A 26,152-nucleotide genomic window follows, 5' to 3' on the forward strand; every position below is an offset into this window, starting at 1 on the left:
GATTGTTCAGTGATAGCATTTTTTTTTATTTCTGCAGTTTTACAGATCTACAATTCTGCAAATACAATGTTTGACTAAGACATTATTCTTCCTAGTTTACGCCCACACTTCAAGAGATCACTGCAGTGTGAAAAATAACATACTGCTTAGGATTCTCTGGTTAGAACAGCCACAGGAACCACGGAAATACAAAAAGCTATACCTGACCATGTATTTTCTTAGTTGAAAACATTTGTTGTATAAGACAGACTGGATATCTCAATATTTTATACCATTTTCACTTACAATTTACATTTCTATACTATAATAGCAACTTTTATGCAAATGATCAGATTTGCTATTGTAGGATCCAATTAAAAAAAGCTACTACTGACGAAACAGAGTACACTTTGTAGACATCTCTTCTGCTGCTCTACAGAGAAGCTCAGCAGATCATTCCTTGCATTCTGGATGCTTCTAGCTTTCCCTCCAGACATTCAAAAATAGTGTGGTTCAGATACTTCCTCTGTTGCAACTTTAAATATCTCCTTTATTTTTAGAAGAGTCCACTGCATGCTTTATTTTCAGGTTCTTTAACAGATCTGTTCCAATTTCCTTGATGGTTATATTCCTAATGGGACATGTAAATGACACTGAAAGTACTATTGTTTCCTAGAGAAATTTCCTAAAATTTCTCTTGAGAGGCAGGGTGGGATAAGGGTTTATTGTTGTATTTTCATTACACTTACTACTCAAGATTGGTTTCTTCTTCAAGTTTGCGTAAGATACAGTCTTTTTTCAAGATGGATACAGCTTATCTTGGATTTCCTCACAAATCAACTAGATCAAACAGGCTGAAAAAGTACCAGCAAAAATACAGCATAATATAAATTATTTTTATAAATTCTCTTGTTGTTAGATGTTCACTGGCATCTCCAGGTTCAGTGAATTCAGTAATTCACTCAGTCTGAGTTTTCTTTTCTGTTTTTCAGATGGGACACTTCCAGTAGTTCCCCTGCCATTCTTGCTGAAAGTGACATCTCCAAATTATTCTGCTTCTTTCATTTGGATTTAAGTAAGTCTTCCCATTCAACACTAGATTCACTTTTTTTAGGAATTGCTGGAAACACTGATTGCATTTTAGTTTGGAATTCTTTCATCTATAAAAGAGATTAAAATAAAATCAGTCAACTGTTGTAAGAAGGAAATAAAGTAACACCATGAACCCTGGGCTTATTCCACAAAATACGGCTGTGTGAGGTAAAGAAGAAGTAAAAAGACCTTAAAAATAACAGAAAATTAAGTCTTTCCCTCTGATTATGTTGATTCAAATAACTAGGCAAAAAAAGGGACCCACAGCAATTCCCAGTTCTAAACCATCAGACTGGGGTGGTTAATTTGGACCACCTATCTGAATGATTCACTACAGTTACACAAACTACCATATATACATTTGAAATGTTTTTTTTGTTTGGAAGAAAATTATCTGAATAGAATATATCTGAATTTGGGCTGTTGTGCTTTTTTAAAAAAAAACCAAAAACACTTGCTGTGGTTTAAAGGCCCAATGGGTCTGTTCAAGGATTTTAAAAAAAGGAATAAAAAAATATTGCTCAGCTCTGACTTAATTTTGGTTTATCCTACAATATGGATATAGGTGACAAAACAAAATCTGGTTAAACTTTAAATAATAGTAGAAAGGAAAACAAGATTCCTAAATATATATTACAGCATGCTTTTCTTTCATTGTTGGTAAATTAAAATGTCGGCTGCAAATAAAAACATTTCTGGTTTTACATTCTGTGTATCAATACATAAATACCGATCACCAAATCTATATTTATTGTAACCATGTCTGATTCAATAGTTTTGGCAGGTTAGAACTGAAATTTAATTTCTTTCTTTAAAAATCACTTCTCTTTAAAGATAATATCTAGATTTAGCAAGGTCCTTTCTTCCAAGTTTTTTACATATAGGATCTTTTTGAAGTATAGATGTGGAAAAAGTAAATCACTGAAAATCCTATTACATAAACAGCAGGATGTACTAGGGAAGTTTTGGACTACTATTTTTAGGAAGCTCTACAGACTCTATGACATTCATGCATGGAAGACAGGATGTGATATTCAAGCACTGGATGCAGTGACCTCTTGAATACCAAATGCTGTCTCTGTCAGTTCATCCCATGGAGAGGTTCCAGGAAATCTGGATATTCTTAACTGCCACAAAGGCATTCTCTCTAATATGCCTACACTTTGTGTGTTGTAGGTCATCAGTATTTTTACAAATACCTTTGGGCATTTTCTGTTCAAGTTCTGTGTAAGAATAATTCTGACAGAGAAGTGGCACTTCTTTATAGAAATGTTGCTAGAATGCAATTATTCAAGTTACAGCTGATACAAAGAATGAAACAATTTACAAAGAAGTTATGAAATCTTTACTAAGATGAAAACTAATTATGATTATGAAAACACTTTAGAATTCAATTTTTTGTGGAAAAAACCCTATGTACTACTAATCAAATAAAAATACATATTATATGAAGAGATGATAGGAGGAAAACTCACAGCCAGCTTACCCTTTTTGCTTTATCCCACTTGTGTTTTTACGTAAAAAGTATTTCACTGTCTGCTCTATATTTACCCTGATCAGATAGCTGTTGTTAATTATTCTTTCTCTTTAAAAAAAAACTTGGCAATAGCCTGCAATAGTTCCTAAACAAGTATTTTTGCTAGTTATTTAAAATCAAAAAACTCTCACAGAGCACTAATATTCCCAAGGATACTAAACACCAACATCAGAACTGACGTAGGGGAACAGCCCACATTACCTTAAACAATTGCTGACAATTAAATACAAGTATTTACAATAGAAAATGCTTATAGGATCTTTAGTTCAGATGTTTTTTCCAGGCCTCTTTAATTAAGTTACCCCATTTCTCTCTTGTGTGAAAACTGTTCAATATACTTTACATTTTTTAATTTCTAAAGAGTCAACCAATCTCTTCTACTCTTTCATCTTGCTCTAAGTATAAAACAGGAATGGTCAGATCCTAACCTGGTACAAACTGCTATAGCTCATTTGGTATAAATGGAAATAAAACATTTTATACTAGTTAATGAACTGGTGCAATGGGGATTTTTTGGGTATGTTTCTAAACTCAAATTTTTAGTGTCAAATTTAAATGATGCACTGATAAGCCCTACAGGACACCTGAATTACTCCACTGAAGACACAAGATACCAAAGAAAATGAGAAGTGATTATATAAGACCTCCAAAAAAGGGTGATGGGCGGGGGAGCCATTCAATAAACTGCAATGCTTCCTCACTCTTAATATCTACCACGTTATTACCAAAATGCCAAACCCTAGAATGCACAAAACAGTCTTGTGTGGGAAATAAAACACCACAGGTCTATTCTGAAAAAAATTATGTTTATCTAGAAAGTGCTAAAACACTGTTAGTGGATGTAGATTTAAGAATCTTTGGTTGATTCATCTCCTCTCAGAATGCTAATTTATCTTCTGCAGGTAAAAGCAACTCATTTTCTGGAAAAGCAATTCTTCATTAACACATGGACAAAATCTGGAATGTTCAGTATCTTCTTTTTGCTTTCAAGATTCCCTGAGAAATTTCCTCAGCCTTGCCATCTCAGATTTTGATGTTTATTTGTAAAACCACTTTGCCCCTGATGCCAGACTCAACATCTCATTTATCTCTTTTCACTCCATCATTTGTGCCCTATTCCATGACCCCCCTCTGCACATAATATTTTTCTCTTTCCAATTCACAAGTTTGACTATGTTTTATATTTTTGCACAAACTTTCTTCTTTTGTGATTCCCATTCTGGATAGTGAGCTTAATAAATCAGAATGCCAAGCTGATCACCACTGTGCATTGTCTTCTCAATGTTATGTTTCAGATCGTCAGCTATACAAGAAGGACATTATCTATAGTGACTGGCGTGGCCCTAACTAATACATAATGTCTTCACAATATGTCTGAGCAGGGCCAGTTTACTCACAATACAAACACCACAGCTATTAACTTATATAAAATTTTCATTTCTATACAGCTTAAAAGATAGTGCACTCTATTATTTTTCTCCACAATATTTTTTGAGTTCCCACTATTAATGCATTAAGAAACATGTCTAATACCAGCCACAGACTCTTATTTTCTCTCTTTCTCCTCTCAGTGAGAAAATGCAGTGCAGCATTTCATTATGGCTTTGTTTTGGACTTCTAAGGTATCTATCTCCCCTGTCTCTTCTGTTTCACCAATGACACCAGCTTTTGAGTTCCTTCCTCCCATTTCCACATTTGGGCCTGTTTCTATCCTGAATGTACTTCTAAACCCTAGCCACCTTTCTCCCTGCATTCAGAGCTCCTCTAAAAATCACTTGTCACACTGCTTTGGAGCATGGAGAAGACTTTAAAAAGTAACTATTCTTTGATGCAATGGAACCAGTACATACACACGTAAGTGACCGTGGAAGCTGCATCCCAAAGTTCCTGTCCCATACCTCCTAGTGTCAAGTGTCAGTCTGCTGACAAACCTTTCTAGTGTCAAAACTTAGACTGTGACTTTCTTCAGTCAGAGGCTATGAGCTCAATGTCCTGGGCCTGGACTGGCCAAACTATGTTTAGCAAAGGACTAAATTAGGCCTCCAAACTCACACTGGTCTCAGGGTTTTTCTTGTTTGTGTCTGATTGACAGCACCATACCAGGCCCATTGCAACTTCAAAGGATCCTTGTAGTGAAGGTATAATTTGCCCACTAAACATGTAGATTAGCTGCCTTTCTATGAATTGGGCTTACTAGGTATCCAGTCAGCCTCCTGCTTTGTGGTGAGCCTCTTGTGAAGAAGATGGTTAGTCCTGCTTTATATGCTATTAATACTACACAGTGAGGTGCAAAAATTGGGACCTTATATTTACCTGCCCCTTTTAGGGGACAAGCATGCTTCTGAATGAGGGAAATGCTGCAATTAGGAATCTTTGTCTTGCCTTGCCTTTTTATATTAGATATGCCATTAGGGATGCCTCTTCTCCCTCCTCCTCCCAAGAAATCTTCTTCCATATTTCCTCCAGCTTCCACAATACACATACCAGTGGTCTCAAACTAAAAGGTGTTGATTTAATTATTAAAGCTAATGTGCTGTGTACTGAGTAACAGAATGTTTTGAAATAATTCACTGAAATAGGTGCCTTTTTATTATTGTCAGCCACACTGACCCCAGGGTACTTGATTCAACTGTGATAATGTCTTCAATTAACAGTGCAGTACCTCCTTTTGTTGCCTTCAGTATTGTAGGCCACTCTCTCAACTACTGCCTCTGAACCTAGTGGTACATGAACAATTTGTAACACATTTCTTGATTTAGCATTGCAGCATGCTCCATTGCTGGAGGCAACTCTCTGAAGTGAATTTCACTCAAGTGAATTTTATTTTTTTATCATAGATACTGCAAAGCTTGATGCTGCTTTTTCCTGCCAAATAAATTACAGTAACTGTTCCACCTCTGACTGTCAGGCTTCTTTCTAAAAGGGTATCATCTACCTTACTGCACTAAATAATCTGTAATAGCTACAGATCACTGTTATTTTCTTATCTTAACCTAATGATCCTGCCTCAGGTGGCAAAAATATGGGGACCTAAAAGCATCTTCCATTTAATAATGTCTTTTTAATGTACATCATTGACAGAATGTCATGCAAAAATTGGGATAACACTATTACTGAGAGCACTTATATGGCCGTTCATATTAAAATGAATGGAAGAAGGGGTAAAGCAGTCTATATGAATCCTAGGATTAAAGTTTTACAAAGAAACGTTCTCTTTAATGTCTGACATTCATAATAGGCCAACCCAGATTGTAGGAATTATTAGTTTTCTATTTTAGTACTTGTACCAGCAAGAACTGCTTACATTAGCTTTCAAGTGAAATGAGGTTAGATGCCCTGAACTGGAATACTGACTGGCAGCAGAATACAGTATCTACATGCCTTATATTCTAATCGGCCACCTTCCATTTCATGTGGCATGAAGATGAGACAGGTTGCCCTGGATCTGAGAGCATCAGAGAGGATTGTTCTTACCACCTTTTCCCAAATCTTAAAATGATTGCTGTCATCCTTGTTAGCAAACGCTTACCAAGGTCTGCATATAGTAATAGCAAGTTATTTGCAGAAAATGGCAAGCCTTGAGCCCCCACTGTACTCCAAGAGCAAAGCAGACAGCTTCCTGGCTGAAGATAATCACAGAATCACAGAATCGCTGAGGTTGGAAGGGACCTCTGGAGAGCATCTAGTCCAACCCCCCTGCTCAAGCAGGGTCACCTAGAGCACATTGCACAGGATTGCATCCAGGCGTGTTTTGAATATCTCCAGAGAAGGAGACTCCACAACCTCTCTGGGCAACCTGTTCCAGTGCTCTGTCACCCTCCCAGTGAAAAAGTTTTTCCTCATATTCAGATGGAAGCATCTGTGTTTCAGTTTGTGCCCGTTGCCTCGCGTCCTGTCGCTCGGCACCACTGAAAAGAGTCTGGTCCCATCCTCTTGACACCCTCCCTTCAGATACTTGTACACGTTAATAAGATCCCCTCTAAGTCTTCTCTTCTCTAGGCTAAACAGGCCCAGCTCTCAGTCTTTCCTCATAAGAGAGATGCTCCAGTCCCCTAATCATCTTTGTAGCCCTTCGCTGGACTTGCTTCAGTAGTGCCACATCCCTCTTGTACTGGGGAGCTCAGAACTGGACGCAGTACTCCAGATGTGGCCTCCCCAGGGCTGAGTAGAGGGGGAGAATCACTTCCCTCGACCTGCTGGCAACACTCTTCCTGATGCACCCCAGGATCCCATTGGCCTTCTTGGCCACAAGGGCACATTGCTGCCTCATGCTTAACTTGGTGTCCACCAGCACTCCCAGGTCCTTCTCCACAGAGCTGCTTTCCAGCAGGTCAACCCCCAACCTGTACTGGTGCATGGGGTTATTCCTCCCCAGGTGCAGGACCCTGCACTTGCCTTTGCTGAACTTCATGAGGTTCCTCTCCGCCCACCTCTCCAGCCTGTCCAGCTCTCTCTGAATGGCAGCACAGCCCTCTGGCGTATCAGCCACTCCTCCTAGTTTTGTATCGTCAGCAAACTTGCTGAGGGTGCCCTCTGTCCCTTCATCCAGGTCATTGATGAAGTTGAACAAGACTGGACCCAGTACTAACCCCTGGTCACACCCCTCTGCTTCTCAAGGTAAAAGGGAATACTCACTGCAGGTGAACTTGTGCCAGTTTGCAAGCTGACCTCTGAAATAAGCATGGAAAATTGTGCTCTGTATTCTTGGTATTCTTAGCTCATATGCTTGACTGGCAAGGGCATTATGAATGTTGAGTTTATTCAAAATTACAGGTCTAAGAAAACGGCACTCAGAGGGTCAATCCTGGCAGTACACATCATAATACTTTAATTTTGCTACACTGTACTGTCATAGTGCACCCTTTACAACCTGTTTTCTGATTCCACTGTCTCAGGCTTGCATAGAGGAAAGATGCAGCCAAATTTTGTTAAATATCTAGAGAAGTAAAGAGCTCATATTAACCCCCTAGCCCACAGAGACTTACGCACCTACTTCACTTTACACAGTGTTGAATAGTCTCTCTGAAATCAGAGGGCCATTTACAATGCCTAAAATTAAACATACACAGAGATATTTTACAGAAACGCATCCCTTATAAATCCTGTATAATCACATAAAACATGTCCTGTATGTTTTAAAAGAAAAATAACATGAAAATAATCTGAACTAAAGTGAAATTTACAGGAAGAGGGGGAGATTATCTTCACTGTTTAAAATGAAGTTGTCATAGTTCTAAAATCATTATACATTTACCTCCCAAAGCTACTACATATTCTGACTCAAATTACTGGTGAACTATAGCAAGCTGTCAGGTAACACGGGTCAAGCTGTCCTTTTTGCAATGACTGGGTCACATGAACAGATAAAACACAGTAATACTCTCATGTTACTTTTCCATGTATGCAGCTGCCATGTTACTCAATCGCAAATGGATCCATGCATTTCACAAACTGGAAGGTAGTTGGTCTATACCACAAACATATTTTAGTAGCCCCCCCTTGTCTGGTTTAATTTCTACATGAATGTCACTTAACTCCCAAAAGTGGGACTGTTAACTACTAGCCTGGAGGTTTCTTTCTATACATCTAGAGTAAAAGAAAGAGGATGTCAATCCAATCGAAAAGCCTGAAGAAACAAAAGTGTTCTGGTTTAAGTCTGGATTATTTTGAATACAAAAAAGGAAGTGGTTAGCTAATTATGATCAATGTGAAAGACAGCAATTAATTTATATACACAAAGACAGTAATTTTGTAAACCACATTAAAAAAGAAGTTTCTTCTTTAGGTTCAGAGAAATATGAATATGCTTTAAAATTCTATAAATCTTTACACTGATCTTCCTGAAATAAAGTGCCAAAGACTTCAGTTTTTGAAGTATATGATATCTCAAAGCAGACGAAGTTTTTCATTCTCAATCCCACTCCCATTGATTTCAGTGATGCTGCATCAGGCTTCAAAATGAATGCAATGGAACAAAGTTTGGATTATACCTTCTTGTTGCAAAAGGCTTTCATGCCATGCAGAAAAACCAGAGTGGAATACTTTTGAATTCACTGAGAGATGTGCCATTTATTTCTGCAGAATCTTATTGTATTACATATAAGCAATTACTGTGTTCTTTCTAAGATTTCAAACCTTGGAGACTGAAAAGGACATCCACATGATGAGAGTATTATGGTGCATTAGTCATTGCTCCTTAGTCACCCTAGACAATTTCAAAAATTAATATTGACGTAATTTTAAAATTTAAACAGTTAAATACTAGATCTATAAAGCATGTTGGCTATTGGACCCAACATCTCAGGATGCATATTCAAACTGTATAAGCTCTTCTCTGCTGTAATTTGGATGTCTGAATTAAATCAAAAACATATGAATTGTCTGCAGGTAAGACAGTTCCTGAAAAAAGTAATCCAAATAATTTTTATCCTCTGTATGTACAGGAATTTACACTTATGATATGTATAATGCATAAGTAAGATTCATGGTTGTGAAAAGAGCCAAAACCAAAGCCCTACTCTTAAGAGACATACCAGCCCTGACTCCTGGAACAGGGCTGAATTCCATGCAAAGAAACCTGTCAGAGTTAGCGTTACACAAAGAGCTGGGATGTTACAGCTGGACACTTTCAGACACGCAGAGCATCTGGGGTCTTTGACCACAGAGGCTTAAGACAAGTGCCATATTGCTATACTTCAAAGCACAAAACAGTCCCATACTACTAATATCTAGCATGAATAATTTGCACCAATCAGATAAGCTTTTATTCAGATTTTAGTTATACACATATAGTATGTATTTACATGCAGCTGAGAAGCGGATCAATCAGCTGGTCTACTTACAGAGAAGCAGAAGTGCTCCACAGAGGCAATTTTAGATGAAAGGGTGATTATTTTGTTCTATCTAGCTTCTTAACACATTGCTGGCAGCGAGCAGCTAGAAGTCTCTTCCAAGACACAGTAGAAAAATTCCTAAAGAGAGTTACAATTACTGTCTTCCTATATTCTTGAAATACTTTTTTACAACTGTCCTTATTGATGATGCAAATGTAGCAGCTTTCCCTGAAATCGGCAGGAAAATGATGAGTTCATTCCTTGAATAAGCATTCTGCTTTATCAAGTATACAATGAAGTTCAGTGGTTTTTTTTTTTTTTTTTTTTTTTTACTTCTTGGATAAAATACTAGCAGAATGTATGTGTGGAGGCAAGTCGTCTCCACAATGAACTAATTAGGCAATATAAGCAATGCAGAAAAATCTTGCATAAACAGGAGGATGAAGAACTAACTTGTACTAGGACTCCATCTTCTTTTTAAGATGTTAAATTTAAGTAAGTATTGAGGAGACGAAACAATGTTAAGCAAACTGAACAGGTTTCAATTGCATTGAATTATATGACCATGAAATAGAAAAGAAAGGATGTGTTACACCATCAAGTGTAAGCATGATAAGGAATAGAAACTTCATGATTATCACTTAGGTGAGAATTAAATACTGCTAAAAATTAAAAGTAATAACAACCAAAACAAGAATTTTATGGTTCCAGGAAACACACTGCTTTTATAGAAACATTTGTTCATTTACCAAATACCATAAAAATGTCAGCCACCGCAATATGCCTATGCTTGGTTGAGATCTATAGATCTTAGTACTATTTATGGATGCCAAAGACAGAAAAATCTTCAAATTTCTTATTCTTAAATGATTATTGTATTTTTGAAATTCATCCATCCTTAATGCTAATACTCCTTTGTATTTATATTGTGCCTATGCTTATGGACTCACAAAATTAAATCAAATATCTCTCAAAATAACTGGGGGGAATGTTATTCCTGTTATGCTTAAAATGGTGATTTAGAGGTTAGATTTCCTCTAAAGATAAGCAGCAAGCCTTGGAAATGCCCTTACCAATAAAATCATGGCAAGCATGTATTTTAATTGTTTTAGATGTCTGTACACAGCTGTGCAATTGTTTTGGATTGTTACCATTTTTGAAGGTTAAGATCAATGAAAAACAGGATATTTCATTAGAAGTCACTATAAAGATGATAAACTAATATTTAATAACTATATTAATCACAAATTACCATGCAATGCTCCTCAGCATTTCCCAGCTTTCCACAGAACAGATGTGTAAGCAACAAGATACAGTTTCACAAACCTACATATGAATCATCCTCCCCTTTTCCTATGGGAAAAAGAATGCTTTTATTTCTAAGGAAATAAAACTTAATTTATTGAGGACATGAAGAGCAAAAGGGCTTTTAAAGCATGATTTATCTTGTTCGTTAATTGTTGAACATTTCAGTCTGCAAGTGCTGAGGGTATTGTTTTGCTTTTAAAGGAAGGCTCATAATCAGCTTATAGTAAAAAATGAAGAATAAAACAACAGCTATTCAGAGGTATGTTTTAATACCTGTCAAGTATTATATAGCTGCAAGGTTAATTAAAAACAAAAAAACTGCTTATTTAAAAATCAGCTTCTTTAAAGTAAGGGTTTACAACTCAGCTGTAACTTCTGGAAAATTGTGAAACTAACATTTTTCCAAGTATTTTCTACTGCTGACAAATGGCAGTCATTATTTTGTAAGGAAACTGGAATTAAACCTAGTATAAAAATCATCATCAGCAGATATCTTCAATTGAAAATAACTGCTTTGTGAAGGTGCTTGGAATGAGCTTGCAGTGGCTGTGGGGAAAATGTTTTTTTACATGTGATTCAAGACTCAAGTACTCGTACCCAAGCTCTCTTTTGATGAAATAATCTTTCATAGGATATGGTGATTCTATTCAATCAGCATGATGATTATCATTAATTATTCCTGATAAATACGCATACTGAATGCAGTACAGGACTAAATTTAAATGGTGTAGCCTGACAATCTGCTACATGGGAATCAGACTCTGAAACTCCTCTAAGGTCAGAGGATTGAGAATGAGGGTAAGAACAATGAAGCACTCAGGGACAGAGAGATGGGCCAAGAAGGACCTTTTCAAAAAAAGGAATAATTTATTTCACAAATGTGGACCCTATCCATATCACTCATTAAAGTAAGCCATCAACATGGTGTCCATCTTACTTTTACAGACATCTTAGATGTCAGGTTCCTGCCTTTAAAAAAACCAACAGTTTAAGTAGCAAAGGAGAGGAAGGCTAGAGACTGATAGATAAATCAGTTAAACTATACTAGTTCCAGCAAGCCTGCTTTCCAGTAGGCTTTTAATTAAGCTTTTATTATTTTACTGTAACTTTAGTTTAATTAAAGCATTTAATATGAAGTAATGTCACAGAAATAAAACAACAGAATTTGGCCCTCCTCTGAGACAAAATAGTTTTTTCTTTTTGTTTCCAAGGCTATGCTATGACTGGAAATTCCTTCAAATAATCATAAGTATTTTGACAGTGGGCCCACTTTTATCACCACAGACACAGCTTTCGTTATCTTAAATGGCCTAATCCATGAGCCTTCAAGGACAATGCTAAGACTAGAACTGTTGAAATACAGAAAGTTTAGATAATTTATCATTAGAAAATGACTTATAAAAGAATACATGTTATATAGTTTTTGATCAATTATCTCTCACCTCTGATAACCCTAGGTTTATAAATATGGAAGAGGCTCATTTCAGCAAAATACTTAACTACGCAAGTTTAATGTAGCTGTATGTGATCACCTGAGATCTAAGACCAGTCTCCCCCAGCAGAGATGGTGCTACCCTAGTTGCTGGCTGCATGGTACCACTGACTCTTTTGCATCATCACAAGCAACCACACAATGCACAGTGAGTTAGATCAGCTCATAGATACAACCGAAAACTAACTCTGGAAAAAAAGGTTAGCATTTACTTCTGTCAGTGAGCCGATACAATTGGCTTTGCAGCCACTTAAACTAATGCAAAAGAGGGAGCAGGACCCATCTGGTGTGACCACTGGTTTGAACATGAAACCACCATTAGTTAGAGTAGGTTAAAAGAACCATGAAACTGTAAATATATATGCCTAAAATGAAGCACATACTTTAAAGCTTTGCCAGATCAATGCTAGCTTCCACTGCTCTACTGCCTAATGATTCAAGCGGTTTCATTTACTTTAAATTAAATTACATAGTACTATCAGAGTTAATTTTAATATACAGACTTTGAACTGTACATGCAACAAAAAGGTATGTCAGGTGATAATACTTGTAGAACGGTAAATAGAATAGGAAAGATTTAAGTCTTGGAAACTTTCATGAAAATACTTGTTCAGGTCAACTAAAATAATAGGGTTTTTAAGATAATTCTAAAATGTTTCATATAATAAAAAAATTTAAAAGTCAAAAGTTATGATTTATTTTTAAACTGAAATTTTCAAACTGCATGGAGTATTTCATATAGAGAATTTTGAAATAAGATGTTTCAACAATTATTCAGCTTCTTAAAAATCTCAAATGAGAAACTGGCTAAAACCACTCTTTTCTACAAAATTTGATACCTCTGTGTTTTCCATCAAAAACTGTCAGCCCACTGTACCAGGAGTTTACAATTACACAGTTTTGAGGTTGCAAGCTTAGAGGAAGATAATACCACAATGTAAAAGTTATTAGAGAGCAAATATACTTGTTAAAAGTGCTGACATTTGTTTCTATTTCATATATCAATTATCAAACTTACATTTAAATACATATTTTTTTCTATTTTGTGAGTGTTTTAAAGTGAAATGCTGTGGGTACATCTAGATGAGTATTCTAGTTCAGATCAGGAGTGCTCTTTTGAAGCAAATCTCCCTTGTCCCCACTTACTGTTTGTGAATTATATTACAACAGTCTCAAAGCGCATGAACTGGATTCCTTTAGGGTAAAACTAAACTGAAGATGTATTCCAGGAATGCACCTCAGGTACTCCAACTGCAAATGGGCATTCAAGCTATGGGACAAGGCTAGAGTTAGTCCAAATTTAAAAAAATCCCCTGGAAGGGGTAGAGATATCAGGTCCTTCGCACCAACTGCTTCACTGACCCAATCCTGTTGGTCTCTAGTGCTTGCTGATGTAGCCAGAGTTTCTGTGCCCTGAGATAATCAGAAGTGGACTTAATTTGAAATAGGTTCCCAAGAGCTTGTGGGAAGCAAGTTAAAACTCATGCTATTACTGACAGCTGGGTAATTTCTGCAAGGGGCACACTTAAAAAAAAAAAAAAAAAAGATAGAACCTCAACTCCTAAGTACTGAAAATATAGATTTCACTTTTTCATTATTAAAGATAAACCTTAAACTATTATCAGACCAAATCCTCACTGATGCATCACTTCGCAATTTAGGGATAAGAGCTGACTGAAATTTAGGAGGTTTTACTACTTACCCACCTATTCTTAGATTACAATAGCGGTAACTGCAGTCAGGGGATATTAACAACCTAACCTGAGACAGCATAAAATCTTTTATATCCCTTATAAAGATATAAAGATCTGTCTACTATCTACTATCATTCCTGGGATTTCATGCTGGTATAAAGGGCAGCAGACTGTAAAGCTACAGGGAACCACCTCTACCAGTAAAGCCATTTAAGAGCTGGAGTAGGCATTGTCACAGCAGTTTTAAGAACCAATAAACCACTTAAATAAAAACCTAGTATCACCGAAGTTGGTGCATCATGCCAGTGTCCAAAACAGATTAAGCAATGACTGCTTTGTGCTTGCTTCTACAGCAGCCGCAGGTTGTATCAGAAGGTGTACGGATATAACATTCCCAGTAAACTATACCTTTGGTTACCTCCCACTACAAAAGCTGCTGAGTAATGGTGATGCAGCTTCAGAACCACTGGAGCAGATTAATTATAGCAATTATAACTTATCAAAGAAATATTGTGCTAGTTTTTTCTTGTCATTTCGTCTCTGACTTTATAAGCAGATGACAAGATAATTTAAACAGTCACAAAGCTTACAGTAATACTATCTTTATCAATCACTCAGTGCTGCACAATTGATAATTCATGCTCATAGGAAACCCACCCCTGAAAATTAAAAAAATGGCAGTGCTTTGGCAGCGATACCAAACGAAACCGCTCCTCTGGGATGCAACTACTGGCAACACCTTTCGCCACTACCGCAGTGCTGGTTTTCCAGCCCGGTGGCTGTAAGACTCCGGCCACCACTAAGGCGAGCCGGAGGGAAGCCCGGCCCGGCTTCCCCGAGGCAGCCGGGAGCGCGCCGCGCCCGCCGCCAGGTGCCGCTGCGGCGCAAGGCAGGGCCGCGCCGCGCCCCGCCGCCCCCGCTCCGCCGCCTCCCGCGGCCGCCCCCGCTTCGCCTGCGGTAAAAGCAGCTTGGTGTTGGGCAGTCGAGGATCATAATCCAGACTTTTTCCTTTTCCTAAGAAAGCAGAAGTTGTAGCAGTTTGGAAAGTGAAACATCCGTGGTGCTTACCATTAGAATTTTATTCTGTTTAATAACTGAGTATCAGAAGACTGGATTAGCTGTTGGTAGTGCTGTTACCATCATCACCACCAGTACTTAAACACAGGAAGCTGCTGCTCAGCTGAGAGTGGGCAGTAACAGGGCCAGGTGACTAATTAGCAGGTCCCACAGGCAGCTGGTTCCTGTTACGGGCAGTTGAGGTGAAGAGGCAGGGGCAAGTGCTCTTCTCTGTCCAGCTGCCAAAATCGAGTCATTAATTCAGCAGAGGCTCCTGGCATCAAAATGAATCAAACCTTTTCTAAGGTATGTGTAGTACAGCACTTTCAGAGGATAAAGTCTGCCTTAAATTCAGAGTTTTCAGGTCTATATACATAATACTAGGTTTTAAATTGTAATTTGTACTTCTGTAGGCCTACTGTGCTAGGTGCCTGCAAGTATTGCAGAGCAACAGAACTCAAGTACACTGAAGAGGCAAGATATTTTTATTCAGGTAAATCTGTAGTAGTGTATATTTTAAAACATTTAACTGGAATGAAAATGTTTATTTGAAAACATAGACTGTTCAGACCACAGAAGACACTGAGCTCAATGTATAAAGAAACTTAATTTAACATAATAACTTCAGTAAATAGTTTCTCACCAACTGAATTTTATTTATTTTTTGTGTGGCTGTCTAATAAGTATTAGACTCAATATATTTTCCTCAAAAGTTAGTATTTCAACTGATTGTTTACATTATCTCTGCTCACATGATATTATTTAAGAATTTCTAAAAGAATCCTTTCTGTTCCCCTGAAAAAGGAAAATAAAGAAAGTAAATAGGCCCTTCTCAAAATGACTATATGTCTAAGAATCCAGAACTAATGAGGTACTAGCCAGCTTGTAACCCTTATTTGCAGCAAAGCCCTCAACTGTTCAGGAAAATGATATTTAAGCTCTAAAACAGTCTTTTAACAGTCTTTGCTCCTGAGTATTATGTTAAAGCAATATGCAAAAAGTGTCAACAGCAATCAAAAATCAAAGACTACTTGTTCCAGAAACTTATTTTTAATTCTAAAGAACCTCTTCCTTTGGTCAGAATATTTCATTTTCAACACAGTCTGGTTTTGTACTTCCAGATATTTTAAACATACATATTTGATTTTAACAGATACATGGTAAGACAGGAAAAAGAAATGCATGTCAGTAAACCTGCAAATGCCAATTTTCACTTATGCAGTAATGAGTAGCATTATCATACATGTTTCCTTCCTGCAGTGGAAATTAAAAGTCTACAGTAAATGCAGTAAATACGAAATTTAAAAATGCACATCAGCAGAGAGCAGGAAGAAAACTGTTCAAAATCACATGCTGACAAGGTCTCTTGACAGAAATCTGCTTCCTTCACTATCTGGAGTTCCTATTAGGAATCAACGCTGGAAACTAAGGGACGTGATTATGTAGTGCTCTCTCTTGGGACCCAGCTCCTAACTTACAGGATTCATGAGGAGAGTGGACATGAAGTGAGAACTGGAATAAAGATATTAATGAGGACAGTATCACGATGGAGTATAAATTTTCTCCCCTTTTGGTTTTGGGAGATCAGGAAGTGCTTTGCTGAATATGTAAGTAATTTGTCAAAGAAGGTAAAGGAAGTCTGTTCATTACTAGTCCTATAAAGGATGCAGACAGCTCTGCCAAACTTAGATCTGCAGGGCACTCTTAAGTCATGGTGCATTACTAGGGGAAAACTAAAATGCTTACATGAACTTTAGTGTTCATACTCAACACTGTGAAACACTGGAACACAAGCAATTTACTAAAGATAGCCTTAGCCCCTTGGGACATACAGATGCTTCCCCAGTTTCTTTGCCTCGACACTGCATATTAAGGAACTCCCCTCCATTAAACATGCAACCTCAAATTTCCGCTGTTTTGTCCCTTCCAGAAATACTCTAGAAAGAAAGCAATTTTCCTTTCAGTTTTTCTTATGTCCCCAATGTCCTGATGCAAAAAATGAAACTCTGACAAAAAATAACAGATTGCTCTAAAAATAGGATTTGGGGGATAGCCTTTAATTCAACAAGCATAGAATATAGAAAGTTTGCAGCTACTATTTTAGTCTCTGAATTAAAACAGTGACTCTTTTGTGAAGAATCTGAAACATTATGCATACAAACATAAGCAGGACTAAACTGTTCTTCCTCCAAAACTGTCTTCTCCTACAACATCCCATTTGTGGGAAATGCAAAGAATGCCTTTCTAGTATACACATCTCTGGTTAGCCACTGTACATGTGGGGAATAAGGGGATACTGCTAGGCTGAAGTAGTATAGAGATTTAGTGAAGGCATGCCACACCGAGATGACTTACCCAAGGAAAAATACGGTATTTGAGAGATCATAATTGGTACTCACACTGTGAACGCCCAGAGCCTTCCAGATGGCAAAACTTATCAATCCAACTCCGCACCACGCATACAACGAGCCCCATCCTAAGGCTCGTAAGGCCAGCGATGAACCACTCTCTGGTAATGCAGCTGTGGCAGTAATACCCTAGAATCAAAAATAAAGTGATCAAGTGAACAATAATTGAAAAAAATGTAAACTAAAAAAGTTAACAGTGCTCTAGAAGTTTGTCTGACTTGCCAACTGTACTAGTGTGGCTACAGAAACTCTGTTAGGGATGCCAGCAGGCCCAGAGAGCCAAGCAAGGGGCAGACAAGCTGTCTTCCCACCAAATCCTGATGAGACAGGAACTTTACATGGACTGGAGTCATACATTAACACCCTGCAGGATAAGAGGTTCTTTAACTAGGTTCAGTCACCTTCCAGTAATTTCTTTACCTACTTCACACTGCCTTTCAGGAACAGCTTTCAAGGTTGCCAGTAGCACCTGGGGATGAATTTTACTGCCTCAGAAATGCTCGAGTCAACTGTTTTGTGGGCATAACAAACTGACATTCAGTTATTCCACCAGTCAAAACACAAAACAGGTCAGAAATAAGAGTAGGCATTTTAAACTGCTTTTTAAGATTCCAATACTTAAGAGTCATACATGAGATGTGTTCTGATAACATTAAGCACTTCACTTGGAAAAGTCATCCCAGGCCAAGAAGAACGGTGCCTCAGTCATGATGGGGTCCCAATCATGATGAAACCTTTTCTGTCACAGAACATTAATACATGCTGCAGCTACTAAGGGCATAAACTGTACACCGGCTTACATCAAACAGTTCACACTACAAGTTTACTGTTAGCCAGCCATTCTCACATTCACACACTTTAGTGTATTTATTTCCTATAGGACAGCTGCAATCCATGTAGCCTATAACAGCAGTAAGAGAGACAACATCCTCCCCACACTCCCAGTGGTAAAGGTCAGTAAGAGAGTTTGTTATTTTCTTCATGAGGTTCACTGTTCAATTCTTCACACAGAAGCATAGATTTTAGAAGATAATAGTTCAGACTGGCATCTGTGATCCTTACACAACTGAACAGTCTTATTGGGTATCTTAAAAAAAAAAAAGACAATTATTGCTCAAAGGTAAACGTAAATGAGTGTGCAAGCCTACAAATCTATTCAATAAAGAATTATTTAATTTATAGTCTAAAATTCTGAAAAGTAAAATTAACTTGCAGAAGGATCTAAAAAAATTTCCTCCGAAACATGCCAAAGAACTGCACTTTTCTAGTCTTTATTCATCACAAAAAGTGGGAAAAATACTTTGCATTCTTTCTTTAAAGGTTTTTCTAAAAATAAGAATAAAAATTCTGCTCTTTCTTCTTTGATGTAATTAAACATATGTACAGCGCCTATCATTATGGTATTTGGTCAATGAAATAGCATCAGTAGTTTTTTCCCCTTGGCTTTGTATTTATCAGAATGTTAAAAAGATCCTCAGACAATCCTCAGCATTAACACTTTTCCTTAGGATATACTCCTAGGCATAGGTGCCCAAGGACAAAGAGACACTTGCAAAGGGCACATGCAAGAGCTGTCTTGATCCTTATTCATTCTGATTTGCGCATCCCAAAGTGGAAGCTGTTAACAAAACAGTCCTCTGGTAGAGACAGTATAAACACAGTAGGTCCAGTTCTGACTTCAAGTGTGCCCTGTTTAAAATTTGGGCATCATGTAAATGATGCATAGACACAAATGATAGAGATCTCTAGTCACACCATTATACTATGTTCTATTATTGCCTTACCACAGCTAATAAACTTTAATAACTCTTTCAGTAGAGATGGTATTGAATAGATTTAAAATTTGTGATGATTAGACTATTGAAACAGGAATAATGTCATAAACATATACAACAACAGTTAGAATTTCTCTAGTTTGGAAGAGGGAAAAAATGGGCAAAAATATCCTCACACAGAACCTTTAAATAGGCATAATTATCTGTGAAAATTGCTGGCAAAAAAAAAAGAATGCTATTTAAATGCTTGATTGCCCCAGAGAAAAAGCAAAAATGGAAACAATTGATCTGGCTTTACTGACAGCAGTCAAAGAATATTCAGTCACAAGTTGGTTCCTCAGGGGTACTAAGTATGCAGATAGAGATTTCTGTAAACAACACTGTTTGTCATGTGATTATCAGATATGTTGATATGCTGTTCCAAGCATCAAGAAAGCTGATTAATGAAACACTAAAAAAAGAAAAAGACAACAGTATAAAACAGCATGGGGGAAAACCATGTTGCCAGCAAAAGAACATTTTTAAGAGAACAGAGTTTTATTCACAAGCCTGTTATTCTATGTACACATTATTTTCTCTTCATTACTGCTCCTATTTTTAAAAAAAATAAACTCTTTGATTTAATAAAGAAGCTATTAAAACAATGCTTGAGTCTTTTTAAAAACTAGATGAGGAAAATATAGGACAGAATTAGGTGATTTGGTTCCCAAAATGTATGCTTCACATTTCATTTCTTTTTCTGAAGGATATAAGCAGGAAGCAGGAGAAGGAGAACTGATACTATTTTTTTTCAGGCATGGGCCTCAGTCCTGTAACTGTCCTCTTGTGGATAAGATCTGTGACTGAAAGGAAGCTCTGCTGTGTTCAAGGTGCCTAAAATAAATGTTATGTTCAACTGCTTTGGTTGATTGCATTCAGTTTGCTCACTGTTTTATATGACTTAACCAACTATAAAATTAAACACCTGGATAAATGCTGGCTACTGGACACTTACTGTGGCGTCTTGAGCATTTAATTTTACCCAACAAAAAGAATTGTTTCTTAATTGAAGGTCTCTGCAGCGGTTCATCACAAAACAGGATCATGTAATCTCAGTTTTGAGTAAATTTGGGCTCCGAATTTACAAATGCTTACAACATTTGATTAACTTCACTACCATGAAAGAGGCACAGTAAGTTAAATTTCAACTTTATCTCTTGCCAATAATGTTGACACTACTCTGCGAGACTAAGGTCTTGTACTCTAGCTTCCTGAAAATCTGAATGTAGCCATGAAGCTGACTGTGATGGTACAGCTTCCCCATTATATTGCTATTTTTTCTTCCATAAACTATTTAAATCTGTCCCAGGCTGTATTATGCTTGCTTCTTGTTTCTGCTTTGACTTGAATGCTGCAGTTTCCCAGACACAAGAACTGGCACAAGCCAGCTAAGATGCTGAAAGAATAGGTCTCGCGTTACTTCCCAATATTAATTCTCATTCCTGAGGACCTTCCCACAGCTTCATGCCAGCACAGTCACTGTGGTCATGAGTGAAGTGGGTCAGAAGACCAGTCTGAATTAAAACTAATGCAGGGTAAAAATAAGTAGAATTAATAGGTATCATCTCACCAACCTAAAAACACAAGTGCTGGTGATGGTACAGGGGCAGGAATGAATTACCAGGAACTAAAGCATGGTATGTTTACTTCTTTGAACAGCAATGCTGGCTTATATTTGCTTAAAGTGACTGGGAAACTATGGCCTCACCTTAACAAGGATAAAAATAATATTTGGGCATTGAACATCTAAGAAGGATATATTGTTCTTTAGTTATCCATATTTACGCTTTCATTATTGTACATGACGTGTTATTACAAATAATAGGCAATGACCTGTAGTAAATAATTATAAATTTATATAAGCACACCTACTGCAAAACTGTTTTTCTGTTTGGTCATAAAACCTCAGAGAACCTCTACAGCCACTTATGTCATTTACAGACTCTAGCCTTCCCTTTTGAAATTGTTTACCTGCCAGTACCATGACAAGATGCATTTTCTTTCTATATTTCACAGAATTTAAGTTGAGGGGTCCAGGAGTTACAAATTTTGCTAGCAAACTGTTGGAATTCATTTGCACAGAGAGTAGCAGATACAGATTTTCAGCAAAAAATGATATGGTATGTATCATTCAGTGCCATTTCCAGCATATATATCCTTGGATGTCAATTTAATGTCACTCTTGATAAATTTCACACTGCTAGTGGGACAGGTCAGACAGCCAAGAATATACAGCACTGAAATTGTGCTATCTGGGAAAAATGCAATGCCTAGGAAAAAATATGTTTAAAAATACAACAAAGATGGTAAAAAACGACAAAAAAAAAGCTTCTTTCTTGTAATACATTTCTATAGCTTGTGGAACAACTTCTCATAAAGTTTTCTGTTTTATCTATTTCAAATAAGAAACCCACATTTATTGTTAAGCCTCCATTTCAAAATCTTAGATTTCTAGAAGTTTCAAAAGAAACAAATGGGTGACCTATATGTAAAGCCAGTGAAACTACACTCATACACCAAGAAATTTTAATAAAGCAATATTGGTAGCTACTGCCCCATTATTTCTTTTTATTCCTCAAATCATTTTTTCCTCAAAAAGTAGACTTTACACCCTATCCTTAAGGTTAAAAAGCACCTGAACTTTGTAAGACTAAGAAAATTAAAACTGTGACTTACAAAATGCAATACTAACTCAGAACAAAGTACAAATAATTTCTATATCGATCCTGATTTTTTTTCTAAAACTTGTATTTAACCATTTGTTAAAATTTATGGTTCCAAAAAGTCTGCTAGAACTGTGCCTAGTGTCAGAGGACAAATCCCTCTTGCTGCTCCTGGATATAATGGCATTAAAAAAAAAAAGTACCCCGTAAGTTTTCCACTATTGAAATCCTCCGCTATTTATTTTCTTATTTAAAACTGTCAAGATCTTACTGTTCATTTCCTGAAAAGACAGTGGGTTCTTCATTTCTGAATATTACAGTATCAGAAGGAAATTGGGAATTGATGCTGACAGGCCACTGGATGAGTTATTCGACAGTTCTTAGCTACATACAGCAGCCTAAAGAGGAAAATATGATGGCAAAGGAAGGATGCTTCTTGGACCACAAAAGGAGACTGTTGAGTGATCAGATATAAAGGCTCTGATAAACTTTAAGTGCTATGGAAAAGTGCTATTTTTTTCTCTTGTGTTTTTATTTAATTAACATGTTAAAAATAATTGATCAGTTTTCAGTTCCCTCAAAAATTCTGTAATATCTGTTGTATTTTAAGGGTGCAGTGGAGTAGAGACTGATCAGTTTTAAGGGCCTATATTTGACATGTTCAGCAATAACAAAGTGTTAATGAAGGAAAAAAAATGTTCCTCCATTAAGTGTTCTATACTTTAGATTAATTTACAGACATGGTATAATTGTTAGTTTTGCTTTGCAATTTTCTTTTCTTTTTTTACAGAATACTTTGATTGATCATGCTATGCAATTGCATGAGATGTAGTTTTGTCCACCAGATCTCTTAGGACCAGTCTACTACTCATGCCCTTCAGTCCCCTTACATGGTAGGAAGGGGGTGGAGAGCTCAAATTTTAACTAAATTATTCCACATTACATCTTCCACAGCTTTCAGTCTTCCTAACTTTTCATTCCCATCCCTACTCCACAGTTATCTCCCTTCCCAATCCAATATATTACTGAGGGACTGAATGGTAAATTGGATCACGGAAGTGATACAGGCTCATGAGAAGGAAATACATTCACATCACAGAATCAAAATAGATCATTAATTATATTTCATTATATAGCAGTAGTATGATTACAGCAAACAGAGTAAGTTTTATGTTGTTTTATTTCAGCTAATCCAAAGTACTAAAGTATTAGGGCAGTGCCAACTCCAAATTGATTTTTAAATTAATCCTATCCCTCTTGACTTCAATTAAGCCTAATGCTTGTACCATCAACTTTGTACAGCTAAACCCCACATATATCACCATTTCTATAAAGGATTTCATGCATTCTTCTTCCTGTGCATCATAACTGGAAAACAGTTTAAAAGGAACAAACCTTACTGAACCAGTTTGGGTTCTTCTTTTTTGCCATGGCAAGTGTTGTGCCAAAACCTGCTATCATTCCTGCTGTAGCAACTGTACCTAGGAAAATTCCACCTGCCAAGAAAAGTTTAAGAAATAAAAATCAAAACTTTTTTTCCTAAGGAGAGAAAAAACAAAAACTGGAAATAAAACATGAGAAATGAAGATCTGTCAGCAGATGCTGAAGGGAAAGGAACGGTTGTCAAAACTATTTGCATTAACTCAATATGGCAAGCAAGAAAGAGTATTTTGAAAAAGTGCATTTTAAAAATCAATGGCCAGTGCGTATTTTTAAACCACGCAAAACAAAAATCATTCAAATGCCAAGATACCTTTTCACAATACTTCTCAATTTCCACTGTTTCCTTGGTAGCCTCTCTCACTCAGGACCCAGGCTACTGTGATCTTCTTGTTCCATGACTATGCCTCACACCCTTCCCCTAAAGGAAGATTCAGTTATTTTTGTTGCATCACTTGCCACTTCAAATGGCCATCTGAAAATTTGCCAGTACCTCAGAAGACCATTCTATAAGCAACAGCTGTTCTCCAGCTTTGTCCACTTTGCTCTAGTACTCCAATTCCCCCCTTAAAATAGCAGAAAGCCTTCCCAAGATATAAAGTATTTCCCACTTTTCAGTTCTTCAGAGCATTTCCAAAGTCACTTGGGTTCCCTTGATCCCTTCCGGTTCTTGCATCAGAAAGGAACATATAGCAATACCAGATCAGAAAAAGCCTTGGTACAAAAGACTGAGCAGACTGTACAAAAGCAGCTGAATTCATATGAGAATCCTTTTTCCAGGTGGTTACAAGTTCTTCCTTTGTAACCTCTGATACCCAGCCTGTGTTTTTCCTCTCCTAATGCCGGTCAGGGAATTAAAAACTGGCCCAAATAAGAGATAGAAAGCAAAACATATTTATGTTAAGTCTCAGTTTGTTTTGATGAATTATCATATTAGTGTGATGGAGAAGTTTGCTGTATTCATGACAATGAAATATATAAAGCATCTCTGTTTGGGAGCAGAAAGACCTGACATATGTCAAAACTCTGGATGCTCACTGCATTTTGCATTTCAAGGTCTATAAGCCAACAATGCTGTCTTGATTTCAGAAATAATAATTGGTTTTAAATTTACTTTTTCTCCTCAAAGAGGAGGAACTTGAAACATGGCCCCTGGGAGGGGGGAGAAAAGCACTGCAAGGGGTAGAAAGAGCGAGGCAACAGGGACTGGTACCCCTACATTAGCATGCTTTCTAGCAACATTCCCGTGTATCTGCTGGGGGATACATCCATCTGATCCTTGTCTTGCCTCATGATTTTCTGGCTGGTGCAGCGCTGGGACACGGTAAGCCAGGGCGTGGGCGAAGCAGGAGAAGAGCACTGCCATCGTGGGGTGGCAGGAGCTGTGTGGCGTCTTCAGGGAGCCTAGTCAGCCATGCCACCACTGGCTGTGATTACAAGCCAAAGGGCAAAACTAATTAACCACACAAACTAGTTTTGAGCAAAAAGCTTTCCTCCTCTACTCTTAGGTGTGTGTAATGGTAAAAACATGTCACTCCGTTGGGAATCTGGGCACTTCTCTAACTTTAGATCCCACAGGTAAACCACTCAAGACTGTTAGTAAGAACATTTGGATTGGGACAGCTTTTTTATAACACATCAAAACTGTGTTTTTAAAATCTGCAATTATTTTTATATATATATATATATAAAAAAAGAGAAAGATATATATTATATATATATATATGTTTTTCCTGTGTGATCCTTCTTTTTCCTCGCCATCATCCCCACCTTCGGGTTTCCCTGCAGGGCTGGAGGTGGCGCATGAGGAGCCTCTGGTGCGCTCACCCCTCGCAGCTGCCTTCGGTGACCGTTAACGGACACCCCCGACCCCCCTCCGCTCCCGGACAAACGAGCCGCGCAAAGGCGCCGCTCGGCAGCGCGGGTTTCTCCCTCTCGGAAAGGTAACCTCTGCCATCGGAGGGGCGCTGAGGGGAGCCCCGCCGCCCCCGCGCCAGGGCAGGGCTCCGCTCAGCTCGCCCCCGCCGCCTTTGGGCACCCCTGGAGCCCCGTTTTCCCCTTCCCTCCCAAGGCTGCGGGCGCCGTCCCCTCCAGCGGGGAAGATAAAGGCAGGCGGCATTTTAGGGGCGTCCTCGCCACATCCAAACGCCGCAGCCGAGGTCATCCCCAAACACCTCGGCATCTCACCCGGGACAGGGGAGTGAGGCAAGGTGTCGGGCTGCAGCAAGGAAACGTCTTCCTCGCGGGCATCGGCTGCCACCGCCGCCCTCGCCGCACCGCGGCCGCCAGGGCCAGAGCCCGGCCGGGTCCCGCGAGCTGCGGGGGGAGGCGGCGACCATGGGGCTCCCCCAGCCGCTGCCGCTCGTCTCCGAGCTGTGCGGGCGGGGGCGGGGGGGAGAGGAGGGCTTTCTGCACCTTTGATGAGGAAGAGCTTGTCTCGGGGCGCCGCAGGACTTCCGCCCCCCCGGGGCAGGGCCGGCCCGCGCCTGGGGTCCAGCGGAGCCGCCACACCGTCCCGGGCGTCCCCGCCGGCGGCCGCCCCCATGGCCCAGGGCGCGGGGGAAGGCGGCAGTGGCCCGCAACCCGGAAGGAGACGGAGCTGGGCAGGCACCGGCAGCGGCCCTGCCTCCTCCTCTTCCTCCTCCTCGGCCGCGCAGCCGGGCCGGGGGGACGCGGCAGCCCCAGGGCCTCGGCGAGCCCCGCTGCGGGGCAGTCACAAGAGCTGCCAGTGCTGCAGGCAGGCTGCAGTGTCTGAGGCGAGCGGGGCGCGCTCGGGACATTTTGACCCCTGTAGTAGTTTATCGGTGACTGAGGTAACTGTGGCTCACCTGTGAGT

General features: G+C 38.6%; 1 protein-coding gene across 2 annotated transcripts; it reads right to left on the reverse strand.

Moving 5' to 3' along the window:
* TMEM242 (transmembrane protein 242) lies at window positions 1-25,905 on the reverse strand. 2 transcript variants are annotated; one of them, XM_067293601.1, is made up of 4 exons: window positions 25,732-25,905; window positions 23,272-23,372; window positions 17,391-17,528; window positions 1-1,139 (listed from the first exon to the last, which is right to left on the reverse strand). In XM_067293601.1, exons 1-4 carry the CDS (start codon window positions 25,859-25,861, stop codon window positions 1,041-1,043), a joined length of 468 nt encoding a protein of 155 aa, XP_067149702.1. In that variant the 5' UTR covers window positions 25,862-25,905; the 3' UTR covers window positions 1-1,040. The 2 variants fall into 2 exon arrangements, with proteins under 2 accessions (XP_067149702.1, XP_067149703.1); XM_067293602.1 differs by lacking the exon at window positions 1-1,139 and adding an exon at window positions 15,491-16,503.
* Window positions 25,906-26,152: the final 247 nt, after the last annotated feature.

Source organism: Apteryx mantelli, chromosome 3, assembly GCF_036417845.1.
Source record: "Apteryx mantelli isolate bAptMan1 chromosome 3, bAptMan1.hap1, whole genome shotgun sequence".
NCBI lineage: Eukaryota > Metazoa > Chordata > Aves > Apterygiformes > Apterygidae > Apteryx > Apteryx mantelli.

Coding starts and splice junctions, on each gene's coding strand:
- TMEM242 (XM_067293601.1), bottom strand. CDS start 25,861: ATGGGGGCGGCCGCCGGCGGGGACGCCCGGGACGGTGTGGCGGCTCCG. Junction 17,529..23,271: donor ACCCAAACTGGTTCAGTAAG/GTTTGTTCCTTT, acceptor TTTTGATTCTAG/GGTATTACTGCCACAGCTGC. Junction 1,140..17,390: donor AGGCTCTGGGCGTTCACAGT/GTGAGTACCAAT, acceptor TCTCTTTTATAG/ATGAAAGAATTCCAAACTAA.